We start from the raw sequence: 13,944 nt of genomic DNA, 5'->3' as shown, positions 1-13,944 counted from the left end.
CAAAAGGAAATGTAATATACAATGGAAAATTAAACAGAAATGTGTACTTTATTCTTAATACTCTTTACTCATGTAACTTCTCCAATCATTTATTAACGCTTATTTTGTTTTAAACTACCTTCCTCCCAATGACAGCTTCAGCAACAGTGAGTTCTCCTCATATTCAACTATTTTGAGACTCATTATAAGCAAAAGTTGTAAGAGAATGTAGCTCTAGCAACAGAGTTGCACCTTCTTACACAAGGTCAAAGCTAGTCTTCCGTACTATAAGACAAACTCTGGTATAGTTAAATAATGACACAAAGCAAAGATATACTCCATAAAACATTAATATTTTAATGAAAAATCTTAGCTTCATGTTTCTATCCAAAGACACTCAAAACTAGTTTTTCTCCCCCCTTAATTTTGACCTATAATGGGACCAGTTTGGAGATTTTTTTTTTTTTGTATTTTAGAACATTTTTTTTTTAAAGATTAAACAACCAGGCTAGCAAAAAGGTACCCAATACATACTTTTCTTATATCAAACAAGCTAGTATTTCAATACAATGTAACTATACAGAATATATACATTACACATATGATCACAAAGCAAACACTACAGGCTCAGAACAGATTTGAAAAAACATGATATTCACATTGATTACAATAACTCTAAAAATGATTGTAACGTTGAAACGGCACTTAGTTTACAAAAAAAGTCACAAAAATATATATAGCCACCAAGAACTATGGTTCCTGAAAAATACTAATAGCCAGATAGTATTATATAAAATGTGAAGTGTATTTAAACATCGTATACATTAAAAAACAAAACCAAAACCAAAAAACAATTCTGTTAAGTCAATAAACATGCCAAGTAATCTAGCTGTGGCCAGCATCAACAAGAGAAGCTGTACTGTGGATGAGATGACGACTGGATATACGGCTGGTGACCGGAGACTGGCACAGTTAAGGGGGTTTCACTGTTACTAAAATGCACAAAGAAGCCCAACAAGAATTTAATTCACATTTTTTCCTCCAGCTTACTTTTTTCCCTCTTCGGGGTTTCACCATAGGGCAGCACCTAGAGTGAAGGCACTGCAGGAACAGGGCAAAGAAGCTGTCCAAGAACTTTGTGTAGCCAGGGCTATAAGTCAGAATATCAAAAGCATGCATCAGCTAAACGAATGGTTAAACAAAATCACTCCTCTGGGGACTTCAGCAACCCTCAGGAAGACTGTAGGTACAGTTGCCACACAGGCTGGCAGCACCAGAAACTGTTTCGGGGTTTGGTTGGGGTTTTTTTTAGTGCAACCAGATTCGTAGGTGAGACCTGTGGGACACTGAATTACTGTGATAGCACACATTGAGTTAACAAACACCCAGAGCAGTAAGTACTGTTGCATTAAAAAAATTCACATTTGTTTTTTTCATGGTACATTTCCTCAAATACTTTGAACCGACTCTATTTACTAGGGACCTCTGATGGGGCTGAGGCACCGTCCAGCCTTGAACCCTCTTATCTGTCATCGAGATGCTATGGAATTTATTATGTCCATACTAGGAGATGAGAACCCTCCAAAACCGGGTTTCACCTTGTAAGCAAAACTCGAACGTAATCGATCTGAATGAAAATTAGCTATTTTCCATATTCTGATGGTGTGGAAGTTGCAATGGATGTAGGAGCAACAGGTGCTCCTACATCTGCATTTTCTCCATCCCTGCAGGGTGCACAAAGCTCCCATTCTATTTGCATACAAAATGCTTCATGGTTCGTCTCAGAGAGAGACCGGCAATAGTCTCAGTGCTCTTACATCCTGGGGCTGGAGGGGAAAGCCAGCAACCAAGAAGCGACTGAAGCCCTCATATAAAAACTTTAAACCATAGCTTAAAAACAATAAAATTTTATCCCGTAAGGGACATATAGGGATCATAGTCTTATAAAATATATTTTACTGCATTGGCAGCTATTACTTTTTTAAAAAGTTTAAATTCACACCTTTTAGACTCAAGATACATGCGAACCCAGAACCATTTTCAATAACCTAGTCTACTAATCTCTCAGTATGAGAGACTTGACCATAGTATCTGCGAGCCTGACAACTGAACTCAAACTGTAGTAAGACAAGCAAATCATCAGGAACACACATCTTTTTGAATGTGGTGTAAGAACAGTGACAAGCAGTTCTGATGGGGAGCTTAATCTGCTGAATGTGTAGGCATCCCCGTGGATTTCCAGGGGAGTTGTGCTATGTGTCTGCATCGAAAAACAAAACAAACCCTTACAACTTGGCCAAATCTCCCGCACAGCTAAAACATCGCTTCTTTTTCTGCCACTCTTTGCGGGGAAATACAAAGCTTCTGAATTTTCTTCCCCTCTCCCAAAACACCACGTTAAATCAGGAAAAAACCTATCCCTTCCTTTCCCATTGTTCCTATCAGACGTACTGCTCTACACAACACGCAAGGAGTAAAGACCCCTGCACAGACTCCGAGAATCCGGGTCCCTGGCATACGGCAGAACCTTGCTAGTTCTGCGGTAGTGAAGGCACTCTGCTTGCAAAATAAATGGGTGAGGAAAGGATTTTCCACTGAGTGCAAAGATTGGTGCCACATGGGAGAAGGATATGCAAAAGCAAGACATAAATCACTTTGTGAATGAATTTGGAGACTACTCATCGACAAAGAAAACTGCTGCAATGGATCATACATGTAGCTATTTGGAAGAAATTCTAAACAACTTGTAAGGGCCACAAAGATGATGAAGGGATTAGAGCATCTGCCATACAGGCTGCGAGTGATCGGACTGTTTTGTCTGGAAAAGGCTCAGGGGGATCTTATCAATGTGTAAAACTACAGGATAGAAGGGGGTAAAGAAGATGGAGCCAGACCTTTCTCAGCGGGCACAAACTGAAATACAGGAAATCCCATCTAATCATACTGAAACCTTTTTTACAGTGAGGGCGGTCAAACACTGGAACAGGTTTCCCAGAGAAGTTGGGGAGTCTCCATCTTTGCAGATATTCAAAACCTGACTGGACTGAGCAACCTGTTCTCATTGACTCGGCTTTGAGCGTGGGGGTTGGACTAGATCGCCTGCAGAGGTCCCTTCCAATCTCAACTATTCTGTGATTCTGTGATCCTTGTCAAGCAGAAATATGAATGCATACCAAATAATGGGGTTTTTTTTTCAGGGAAAAAAAAAGGAAAAAAGAAAAAAAAGAAAACCCTCTGATATCGTATGGAAAGAAATTTATGCTTTAGGTTTAATCCCAAGTGTAGTTTAAGGCAAGTTTCTTCTAGCTTAGTTCGATATCTATCTCATTCAATTTGGAATCTAAGCATATTAGCAACAGAGACTGTTTGAAGATGTCCTATGTTTTTACATCTCTTCTGTGAAGAACACCAGCATTTCAAAGAACTGAACACTTCCGACAAGTTAGGGAGGAGAAATAAAGCGGTATTTGTACTTAATCTATGTTCACTTCCATGGAGAAAAGAGATACTAACAAGAAACAATTACAAACAGGAAAATTAACAAGTAAATCCAGCCCTAAAAGAACGAAACAAACAAAAAATCCTCTAAGAACTCTATTGTTCCTGAAGTTGAATCAGATTGAAAAGTGAGAACTAAAGATGTTACACAGCGACTACAGGGTTGAAAAGATAATGTGTAACACAGTGCAATGAACAATGAAACCCATGACTTGCCTTGTACCACGGTGTTAACAGTTAATGATACTCATTTCTTTTCAAGGAAGAACAGATTAGAGCTACAAAGTCTTTTTAACTTTTTTTTCCCCCCTTCTCTTTGGTATTCAGAAAGCAGTTTGCCTTCTGATGCAAAATTTTAAGTCTTAAAAATCCAATATCCAGATATGTCTATTCTATATTTGCACGTCTCCTCACCGATAAACTGTTTAGCAAAATATCTAATGGGTGAAAATTACCAGGTTCTAACAGAAAATTATGCCCGTCTATGCCTGACCACCTTTGATTATTACATCTGTACAGTCTGGAAATGTGTTTCTGTGTGAAGTACTCTTTCCTATGTGAATCTCAAAGGATTCTCATATACCTGCAAAGTGGAATAACACTTATCAGAAAAAAAAAGAAAATTATGTATTTGAGTTCAGTGTCATAGCCCTATAATTCAGGATAAAACTCAGCAAAAGGCATTGTTTTGTCTCACTAGCTTCTCAGTTGTAGAAATCAGAAGTAGAAGAGAATTAGTCTTTAAATTCAGCCCATCAACAGACACTGGACTGATTCACAGTACAGCATCCCAAAAAAAGAATTTCTCCTTCAAGCCCTTTTAAGAAGACTTACAAAGGTAGACATACAAGACTGAATTGTAGCAGAGAACTTCTTCGCAGCATGTTTCTAAAACACCCTTTGGATCTGGTGGAGAAACTTCATTCCAGTAACTTGGAAAGGACTTAAATCCCAACTGTTTTCGCTCTATTTAACTAAAATGTGTGTTTTTTACCTAAAACACAGCAGAGAAAAATTGTTGAAGTCACTGAAACCCTTTAAGCTCTTTCCAAAGGGCAATAAACTTTTTTCCTTACCAAAGTTGGCTATTAGTAGAAACAACTCAGACCTACAGAGTATGTGAGCTGCCTAAGCTAACTGAATACAAATTGATCTTGCAATATAATACGGCTTTTGTGTCTTCTGTTTCTTCAGGAGCAACCTTTCTCTATTGGTTTCATTTCCTCCTCATGTTTGCGTAAAACAGATCCGGAGAGAAAACAACAATTTAAAAAAACAAGGTTCAAAACTAAGGGAGTATATCATGCCTTTGGAATACTAAGATCAAGTAATACCTACTCGCTCAGCATGTCATCTGTAGGCGATAGGCATTTGGCATCAAACACTGAGTTAACTTCAGAAGCAATAAAAAAATAAGAAAATCACAAACCTCCTAATGTATTTCCTAATTTAGGTTTCAAAGCAGTACTATAGCCCAAACAGCCTCGGCAAAACAAGACTCACTGCTCTGAAAATCCCACACCCTAAATTTGCAGCTTTTTCTAAATATGGAAAAAAGAAATTGCAAATCTTTCAACTTATTGCTTACTTGATCTGCGTACGTAGCTGGAGTAATGGCCTTTAATAAACCGAGTTGGCAAGGATTTAAAATGTTTTGAAACAGGAACAATTCATCATCGCTATATAGGCTTTTTGTAAACAACCCCCTGTTGGGTTAGAAAGTTGGCCTCTGAAGAGAATAAATTGCTTGTTTTGTCCAAAACAGACTAATAAAAATCTCAGAAACTATACAGGCGTATGTATAAACAAAAAAATGTGCAATAATGCACAAAAGAGCTCATTTTTTCCCATCTGTAAACTCTCTCTAGCTAGCTTTTGGAGATTAGTGAAAATACAGTATATATGATAGGGGGAAGTGACCAGAACTGCAAACAATCTGGCCACGATTTAAGAATGTCAGTTTGGGAAAACCTTCATTTTCACACGTGGTTGCCCTTCTACAGAAAGATACAGTCATGAGATATTTGTCAGGCTTGCACGGCTATATACTTTTCTATCATCCTCAATTCATTATGCACCATTAGACTTCTCCTGACCGTAGTATTTCCACGCCTAACCTTCAATGGGCAAATCTGGACAGGCTATTTGATCAAGCAGTTTCTAAAAGGACTGGAATATAAGAAGTAGGAATACCTGGCATGACATCACTTGATTTGTCAAAACTGATTCATCTGAGATGAAAAGGGACAATGTGTTTTTAAAAAGTGTGTGACTGTTAGTTTCAAAAATGCTTACCATTTCCAAGAAAAGGGTTACAGTAAGCGCTTTGAAAAACAGCAGGCACAGAGATAGGAAGTGTCATTATTTTATGCAGAAGATTAAAGCATCCACTCAAAACTAGTCAAAACTGTTCAATAATGATTTCCAATGCATCCTTTTGTTTGTCATTTGAAAAAGGTTTCCTCTGATTTCTTTCCCTTAACCAGAGGGTCTGCAGAAGCAAGAGAAACTTAATGAGCTGCTCTAACTGTGGAAGAAGAAATAGTTAAAGTGATCTGAATCAGTTGTTCTTCTTTAGAAGTGTATCACAGCTTCCATGATGTTCTGACAAGATCTTTTTGTGCATTCAGTCTTAAATATTTTCACAGAAGTGATCATTCAGTCATGAAAAATAATGTAACATCTGTTGCAGTTTTCTGTTTAAAGCGTAGCTTACAAAGTAAAAAGGGAAAATCTCCCCACTTTTGTTTAAAAAAATTAAATTAAAATGTACAGGACCAAACACAGGCACTTTCCAAAGAACAAAAATGAAACCAAACCATGAATTATTCAATAGTAATAGATGACAGCTCCGGTTTCGGAGGGTCACCTGCGGCTGCCTCAGCAGTGGCGTTAGTCTTTGGCTGCTCTGGCACATCTTCTTCCTTCTCTGCCAACCCACCCAGAGACCCCAAGGGGAAAGTGCTTTCACAATTCTGAGTTGACGACACCTGTGAAATGACAGGCATTTGGACAGAAGAGTTGCTTTCAAAGCCATGCTCCCCTAGCTCATACTGCCCGAGGGTCTCTTCTTGTTCCTGGTTTAAGTAGTCCGGTACTAGGAAGTCACTAGAAGAGGGGCAAAGGACAGAAGAGAAACGTCATTTCTCACACAAACATTAGCGGTATCAGTTTCTTTGTATCAGTTACATCACACAAGCTACATACTGCATTGCACAGAGAACAAAGATATTCATTTCACATTGCTCTAAGATCATCACAGCGACATACTTCACTAAGCACTATAACCTGGTTCTCATTTAAACACACAGAGAATTTATTCACAGGCATCTATTTTGCATTGTTTTGCATCCATATTTCCTACACAGCAACTTTGTATTACTTAGACTGTAGCACCTTGATGAGAATGAAAGTTAACGTCTGGAACATCATACGGCACTGAAAACCTCATTGAAAAAAGGGAGCACTCAACGTTTAAAAATAGAAACAAAAATGAGTTCAGCACTGGCAAAGATGTGGGCCTTTTCCACCACCAAGATAAGAGATAAGATCCACCCAAGAAACAGCAGCAGCACTCCTCTCAGAGTGGACAGGCTGTAAACAGAAGCACGAGGCGAGGAAGCAAGGGTTCTGCTGAAAGCGTAAGGAGGTTGCCAACTGCAGCGGTGTTTTGCGATGTTGACACGTATCACACTACTGTGAAAAGAACGGAATTGCATTTCCTTCCCGTTTCAGTCCTTTCTGGACAACAGTTCTGTAACTTACTCTTACCAACTGATGGCTGAGTGTATCCAAAGAAAATCTACCAAACTCTCCAGTAGTATTTTCAGAGCGTGAGCACGGAACAAAAATAAAATTTCTTTGCAAATTTTCAGCACCAGACATGTAAGTTTGTACTTGAGGCAAGTATACACATATTACGTATATGCACGTTTGTACGCTGTGGTTCCTCCTTGTAATGATCCATTTAAAAGCAGGCCTTTTCTTCAATGTTAACAGCAGCATTCACTGCTTCAAATCCAAATTCACAATCAACTATGCTAAACCTAGTGTTTGTAAATTCAAACTCAAGGAAGCCCTACAGACAACTAAAATCACATACTTTAATCTGACTTTAATTTGACGACAACAATAAAGTGCTTACCACAACCATGGCATCATCCCTTCAGAGTTTTCGCTCTAGTTTTGGCACAAGTGCTACGAACAAGAACTGTGTAACCCCACAGATAAGAAGGACTTGTACTTTTAAACAATATTCTGTGGGAAAAACAGTGACTGGCTTTCCTGGTTTGTTTTGCAATTTTTTCATCCTACTTCACTTCTGAGATAACCAAATAGAACAAAATGCTGAAATGTTTTGTAGGGGAAAATGCATAATGTCTAGCAATCCCAAGGGATGGTATTGTACATGCCGTAACGTTTACAATACATTTCTTTTGCATTGCTGAAGACAGATGACTTACAGACACCAAGCTGCACCCTCTCTACAGTTTTAAGAGCTGTGAGATCTATCTTCCTCCAATTTCCCTCATCCACTTTGGTATTTTTCTATCTCAAATGCCAACGGTTACAAACATTTATTTCAGTATGAGAATACAGTGCTAGTCTCATGCCTCAGAACCCTTTTAGTAGTCTTTAGCGAAGTGCGTTTGTGAGGTATGCCAAGTCTTTCGTGCCCTGATAAACAAGAAATGTCCAACTGGCCCTCACTATTTCGAACCCTATTAATCTGATCATTTAGTAATATGTTACCTAGAAAATGAAAAAAGAGAAGGTATGGAGTCATGCAATCTTTCCACAATACCCACCATCAAGCAAGTACTTAAAATGAAGTAATAAGTCTATTCTCTATGTAAGTGAACAGGCTATGTATGAGATTTTGAATAGCAAATAATTTACAGAACCCCACAGATACTACAGTGTAGAACGCTTTGGCTTAACACCATTCGCTTGTCCATACATACTACTGAAAATAGAAATTAAGTAGCCCAAAAGCAGCTTCTGCATATCACTCGATTCTTCAGTGCCCTCCTATATAGCTTATATGCTGTAAGACAGATCAGATATAACAGATAGTGGCACAAGAATGAATTTGACTGGAATTAGCTGGCAACCTGATGAGAGGCACAGCAGGCTGCCCTGAAAGCAGGAAAAGATGATTTAGGAAAAAAAAAAAGAAAAAAGAAAAAAAAAAGAAAAAAAAAAAAGCAAGTTTCCCTGTTAGGTTTTTGCTGTGCACCTCACCTGCTCTGGAAGTAGTTTGCTAGCTCTGATGCTTCATGGTTCAAGCTCCTCAGGTGAACGATTAAATTTCCAGAGTTGGTGAACATGGCGCCACATGTTTTGCACTCGTAAATCCGAGGCTTGCGGATAATATGCCGGGAAACCCGCATGTGGTGTTTATATTCCCCGAAGGAAGTGAAAGTGGCACTACATATCTGGCACCGGAAACAGCGTTTACCTTCGTGCTTCAGGCGATGCATCTTTAGCGAGTAAGCTCGGGTGAACTTTTTCCCACAGCGGTCACACTGAAATGGTTTAATGCCTGCGGAAGAGAGAGCAAAAAAACGTTCACCTTTTGTAATGAGAGGTCACTGGCAAAAGCCTTCCAGATTTCTAACAGCAAAAGGACAGCAGCTGTGGCCAGTCACAGCGAAGCACTGTTTTAGGAAGAAATGCTCCGGTTAACTTGAAAATGGCAGAAACAATTACCACGGAGCTACGCTTTCTCAGAACCAACTGCCAATAGACTTCATAACAATGTGACCTGTCCATAACGCTTACACGACTTCTTCCCCACAGTTTAAAATGAACATAGAAGCCTCCATGGATTAGACTATGGGTAAGAACCTGAGCCACAGCCAGAAAGTATCCGATGCAGCAGTCATCTTTGAACTCTTTTGATCTCGGGAGATTCTTGTGCCAGACTGGTTCCCAACAATGCAATTATCAGACTGCCCTTAATTGCAACGTCTTTTTCGGGCCGCCTTTGGCCTCAGAGAAGTGTTCTGGCAGGGGGACTGTGTGCACAAGGATGCCCCTGTAATGCAGCAGGAATGGTGATAAAGGGTGAAGTAGCAGCCTTTATATTGCGTGGGAACCTTTCTATACAAGAATCTTCAGCAACTTTGCATGACAGACAGCTCTCTCAGACAGTTTAGGTTCATGCCTCTCATTTTTTTCTGGTATTAATTTAGAAATTCTGTTACTAGTTCATTTTTCATTTATTACAGGCACTAACAAAGCCCTAAACCATACAAGCTCTGCAACATGTTGCAGTGGCTGAGAGTACATAATCACACCCAAACAGAACTATTACAACATAAAAGACTGAATCACCCAAAAGTTAAGATTTAATAAAAAGTGTGAACTCCAGAAAGTGTGGAAATCCAAACATGAGGCCAAGAATCCAGAATATGGAGCTCTATTCATAATAGGGCTGTCAAGGAATAAAAAAGGTTTTTTCAAAAGGCTGAATGTGCACCAGTCCAGGCTGTTAATTCCACCAGTCTTTCACTCTGCTTTCCTTATGTTCAAAGTGGGAGCTGAACTTTTAATTGGGGCTTTTATACAGAGAAAGCTGTAGTTAAGGTTACACTGAAACTCCTTGTTAAGCATATGAAAACAAGTTAATATACTAGAATATTGTCTCGTGGGGCTAAAACTTTTCATGCTTTCGTACTGTCCAAGGGCATCTATTTCCTCTGATAGTTTGAGGAAAATCTCTTCAGCCATTTTGCTTATGTGAAAACACTTTCAACATTTACAAGTTTTGAGAGTTTCTTTTGCATGCTAATTACTCTCAAACAGCTATTCAAATCTCTCCCAACTTTGCCCAGCAGTTGACAGGTCGGCCAGAGATGCTTTGCTGAAGCCTGTCTATCTGCTCTCAGTTAAAGACGTTAGCAACGGGCTTGGGATAATTTCGCACCTGATATGCCCACAAAGTTTGTTTTTTTACGTATTAAACACGTATTATTACTGCTGGCCTAAACATAGTACAGTCATTTTGCTTGAAGGGATTTGACAAATAACTGCTGACAGTGAAAAAATTACACCTTGACAATTACGGTTGCTCTGCCCAAAAACGGTACAGCATCTGTGTGCAGGTAAGAGTCAAGCTCAAACCAGGAGATGCTAAACCACGAGGCTTAGCGCTCAAGTGCAATAACCCTTTAATATTCCCTTCATTCACTAAAATGTCAATGCTATTGCCAGATAATGCTGACAAGTCTTGAAAAACACTGATAGCGAAGACGTTAGGAGTTTATACTTAGGTTAGAAATCAAAATGAATGCAACAGTTTGGGGATCAAGACTCAGAGGAGGCATTCACACAAACCTTTTGCTACTTGTACTATCTGTAGTAGCTAAATAGATTATCAAACCAACTCGGTTGTCCTGCAATCCCTCCAAAAATTCTGAGATCCAAAGGCGTACAACATTCTTCAATGCAAGGATATAAGATAGATAATATTTTCTATATTATCTGCAAGTCTCCTCTAAAACACAGCAGACAATTACAACATGTAAGAGGAAGAATTTCAAGCTACATCACCTCTTTAGTATAATAAAAAAGCCAAGGATACTTCACTTCATCTCTAATCTTTATCATGAAAATTACTTATTCTGATGAGTTTCAGGCAATCAGATTTTTTTCAGTCCACACAAACGCTAATCATCCGTGAGCAGAGCTATCAGTCAGATTTGATGTATCAAAACAAGCATTCAATGAGACATACCTCTACCCAATCTTTCTGAAATCAGTTCTCAAGCACTTGGCAGGTGATTAAAAAAGAGTTGCATTATTATATTTGCTGCACAGTGAGCAAACCTCTGTGAGTCTATAAATTAGTAATTCTTGGAAACAGTAACGTTTCTTACCTGAGTGGATAAGCATGTGTTGTTTTAAGTTCTGAATGCGAGTGAACCGGACCCCGCAGGTTGGACACTGAAAGGGTCTGTCTGGACCATTTGGGCTGGGTCTCTCTGTGCTGCTGGTAGAAGGAGCAATGTAGAGTTGGTAGGGATACTGAACGTTCTCCAAACTACAAAGAAAAAATTCACTGATTTACAAGCAAGCTAGAGAGAAAAAATAAGAAGCCTTGCCCGTGGAAATGTGAACCTTGAACACCTGTGTATGAGAAGAAGACGACGACTGGCCTTTCGCATTTCTGTTGAGATCTGTATTTATGCTGGGAATCTCTGCCTCTACAGCAATGCGTCTGACTTGCATCTGAAGTCTTATAGTCACTGACTTTGCACATCTGAACAAAGCCAGAGAACAACCTCTGACTTCTGTTTCTTTGGGCAACAAGTCTGAGCACCAGCTGCAAACTGGACTTTATTTTCCAGGCATGGGCATTTTCTCAAGCATATTTTTTTCTCAAGCATGGGCATTTTTCTCAAGCTGATTTACAATCAGCAAACAGTCCCTGAGGAAGAATTTAAAGAACTGAGCAAATTGGAAAGCAACGGAGTATTTTGCAGCTTCAGTGGTATTTACAAATGAAATTAAAGCCGATTCATTTTCATTTCGATCCAAGTTCAATGAACAAATATTAGTATCTACAATTACATATTTCTAAGTTTAAAATATTAATCTAATTAATCAATACTTGCTCCTTGTCTGATTCAATCCGCTTTATGAGAATAGCTCAAGCGCTGCATTTAAAAAACAGCACACAGACTATAATAAAGGAACAATTTAACTTTCAAAGTAATTTATTTAAAACTGACTAATTGCTCCTACATAGCTTCTAGCTGCAAACTGTTTAAGGGAACGATACTGTTATAATCCAAGTCCTCTGGCAAGGAACTTGCTTCACTAAAGGGCATAGTGAAATAAAAACAAATCTGCTGGTACAAACATAATAACAATAGGAGTTTGTACTTACCTGGGGTTTCCCTTTCCTGAGCATTAAGGTCTATATTTTTTGTTGAAATAGACATTTCAGCTTGCTCACAGTCTGATGGAAGATCAGACGTCACTGGCAGCAGGGAACTGCTCTGACCCTGAATATTCCATGGCCAGAACAATGCAATTTTAGTTTTACTAAACTGTAATGTCTGAAATGTATTGAGAAAAAAGTACAATGATGTCTCCTGTTGCACGTAGTCGGAAAGCCTCTCTTACTGAACAAATCCTTTTGCTGGTCTGCTTCCATCTCGAGCCCAGATTGTTGGTTTCGAGGTTAGGCTGAATTTGTGGACTTCTAACGTTCATAGAAACGAAACACGTACTTTGCACAAATACATTTTCCTACACATCATACAAAAATCCACAGACCAGATCAGCACAGGAGAACAAGAACTAGGATCATCTCTTTAAAACCAGTACCTTAATTGTCTTTATCTACTCTGCAAATGGATGTTAATACAACTGTGAGAACTGGGTATCTGAATTCTGAGCACAATGATGGGTCTCAGTAGCAAAAGTTCCAGTTGTAAAATTTAGCTGGAGAGAGAGAGCACCAGGTATCTCTCGATACACATAAGATAAGAGAGTTTCCAGCAGGAGTTTAGTATCAATCAGTCTTAAAACCCATAAGGATTTCTGGTCTCACATGGAACTGGAATAAGATTTGCTCTAAGGAAGAAATTGTATTGTCCTTCACTTCTTTTTATACACAGTAGGGTCCTAGAGAGCTGTGGAAAAGATACATGCTGACAGACTTGTTGATCTTTGCTAAAGGGAATATTTGCAAGAGGGAAATTACCAGCTCATATCCTGGGCCTGGCAGAATGTAGTTCACGGCCACTTATGGGTCTAAAAAAGCCAACTGATGGCTCACCGAATGCACTTGAAATAAATGAGGGTGTTTTTAAACATAGGTTCTGATTTGTCTAACCAAATTTCTGACATAAACTCTGGCACTCCTGTTCCTCTTTGTGAGCAGATCACTAGATAAAGAACAGATTTTACTCTGCTCAGATGTGGAAACACTAGTTTTGTCTCTGGAGCCGGCATGACCACATGCTTTCTGCTTTACCAATGAAAACTCCATCAACATAAACTAACAGACAGGTCTGTTATCCAAAACTAAATAATAAAAAAACAACAACATTGCAAAAAAAGCATAAGGCACAGAAGTCTGGCTGCCATAATAACCTAATAATCAAATAGCCAAACTGGTTTGGGCCCAGGATGGACAGCCTTCCCCTCATCTGGTATTTGACAAATGTCATGCAGTCTGGCTAAGGGGCAAATCCCTTCAGAAAAGGTTTCCTTGCGCTCAGCTGACTGGAGAATTCACAATTAAAATTCTCACAGCTATGTGCCAACAGAAGTGACAGCTGCAATGCAGGGGTGATAAAGGGATGCCTGGCTGGGCAGCAAGAACTCCTGTACATACAGATGTACATACAGATAGACACATCTAGTGTGCTCAAATAAGAATTACATTTTGGTTTTTTGTGACAACATTTAACTCGCTTTATAGAGAACTTCATCTTCTGGTAACATGTT

General features: G+C 39.0%; 1 protein-coding gene across 11 annotated transcripts in view; it reads right to left on the bottom strand.

Moving 5' to 3' along the window:
- ZBTB44 (zinc finger and BTB domain containing 44) overlaps positions 1-13,944 on the bottom strand; it is an 81,529-nt gene that overhangs the window by 34,788 nt on the left and 32,797 nt on the right. For 7 of the 11 annotated variants that reach the window (XR_012778397.1, XR_012778396.1, XR_012778399.1 and 4 more), the window contains exons 4-5: positions 11,361-11,524; positions 8,722-9,022 (exon numbers count right to left, since the gene is read on the bottom strand). Coding sequence is in view for 4 of the 11 variants with exons in the window: in XM_075521134.1 (XP_075377249.1) it covers positions 6,303-6,585; positions 8,722-9,022; positions 11,361-11,524 (748 nt within the window). In the remaining 7 variants the exon portion in view is untranslated. Of the gene's footprint in view, positions 1-24; positions 6,586-8,721; positions 9,023-11,360; positions 11,525-13,944 lie in introns of those variants that run through there. The other 4 variants (XM_075521134.1, XM_075521135.1, XM_075521136.1 and 1 more) reach the window with 4 other exon arrangements.

The sequence above is a fragment of the Mycteria americana genome, chromosome 19, assembly GCF_035582795.1.
Source record: "Mycteria americana isolate JAX WOST 10 ecotype Jacksonville Zoo and Gardens chromosome 19, USCA_MyAme_1.0, whole genome shotgun sequence".
In the NCBI taxonomy this organism is placed as follows: Eukaryota; Metazoa; Chordata; class Aves; order Ciconiiformes; family Ciconiidae; genus Mycteria; species Mycteria americana.
Note: the sequence above shows the minus strand (reverse complement) of the source record. Positions and strands in the feature narration are given on the sequence as shown.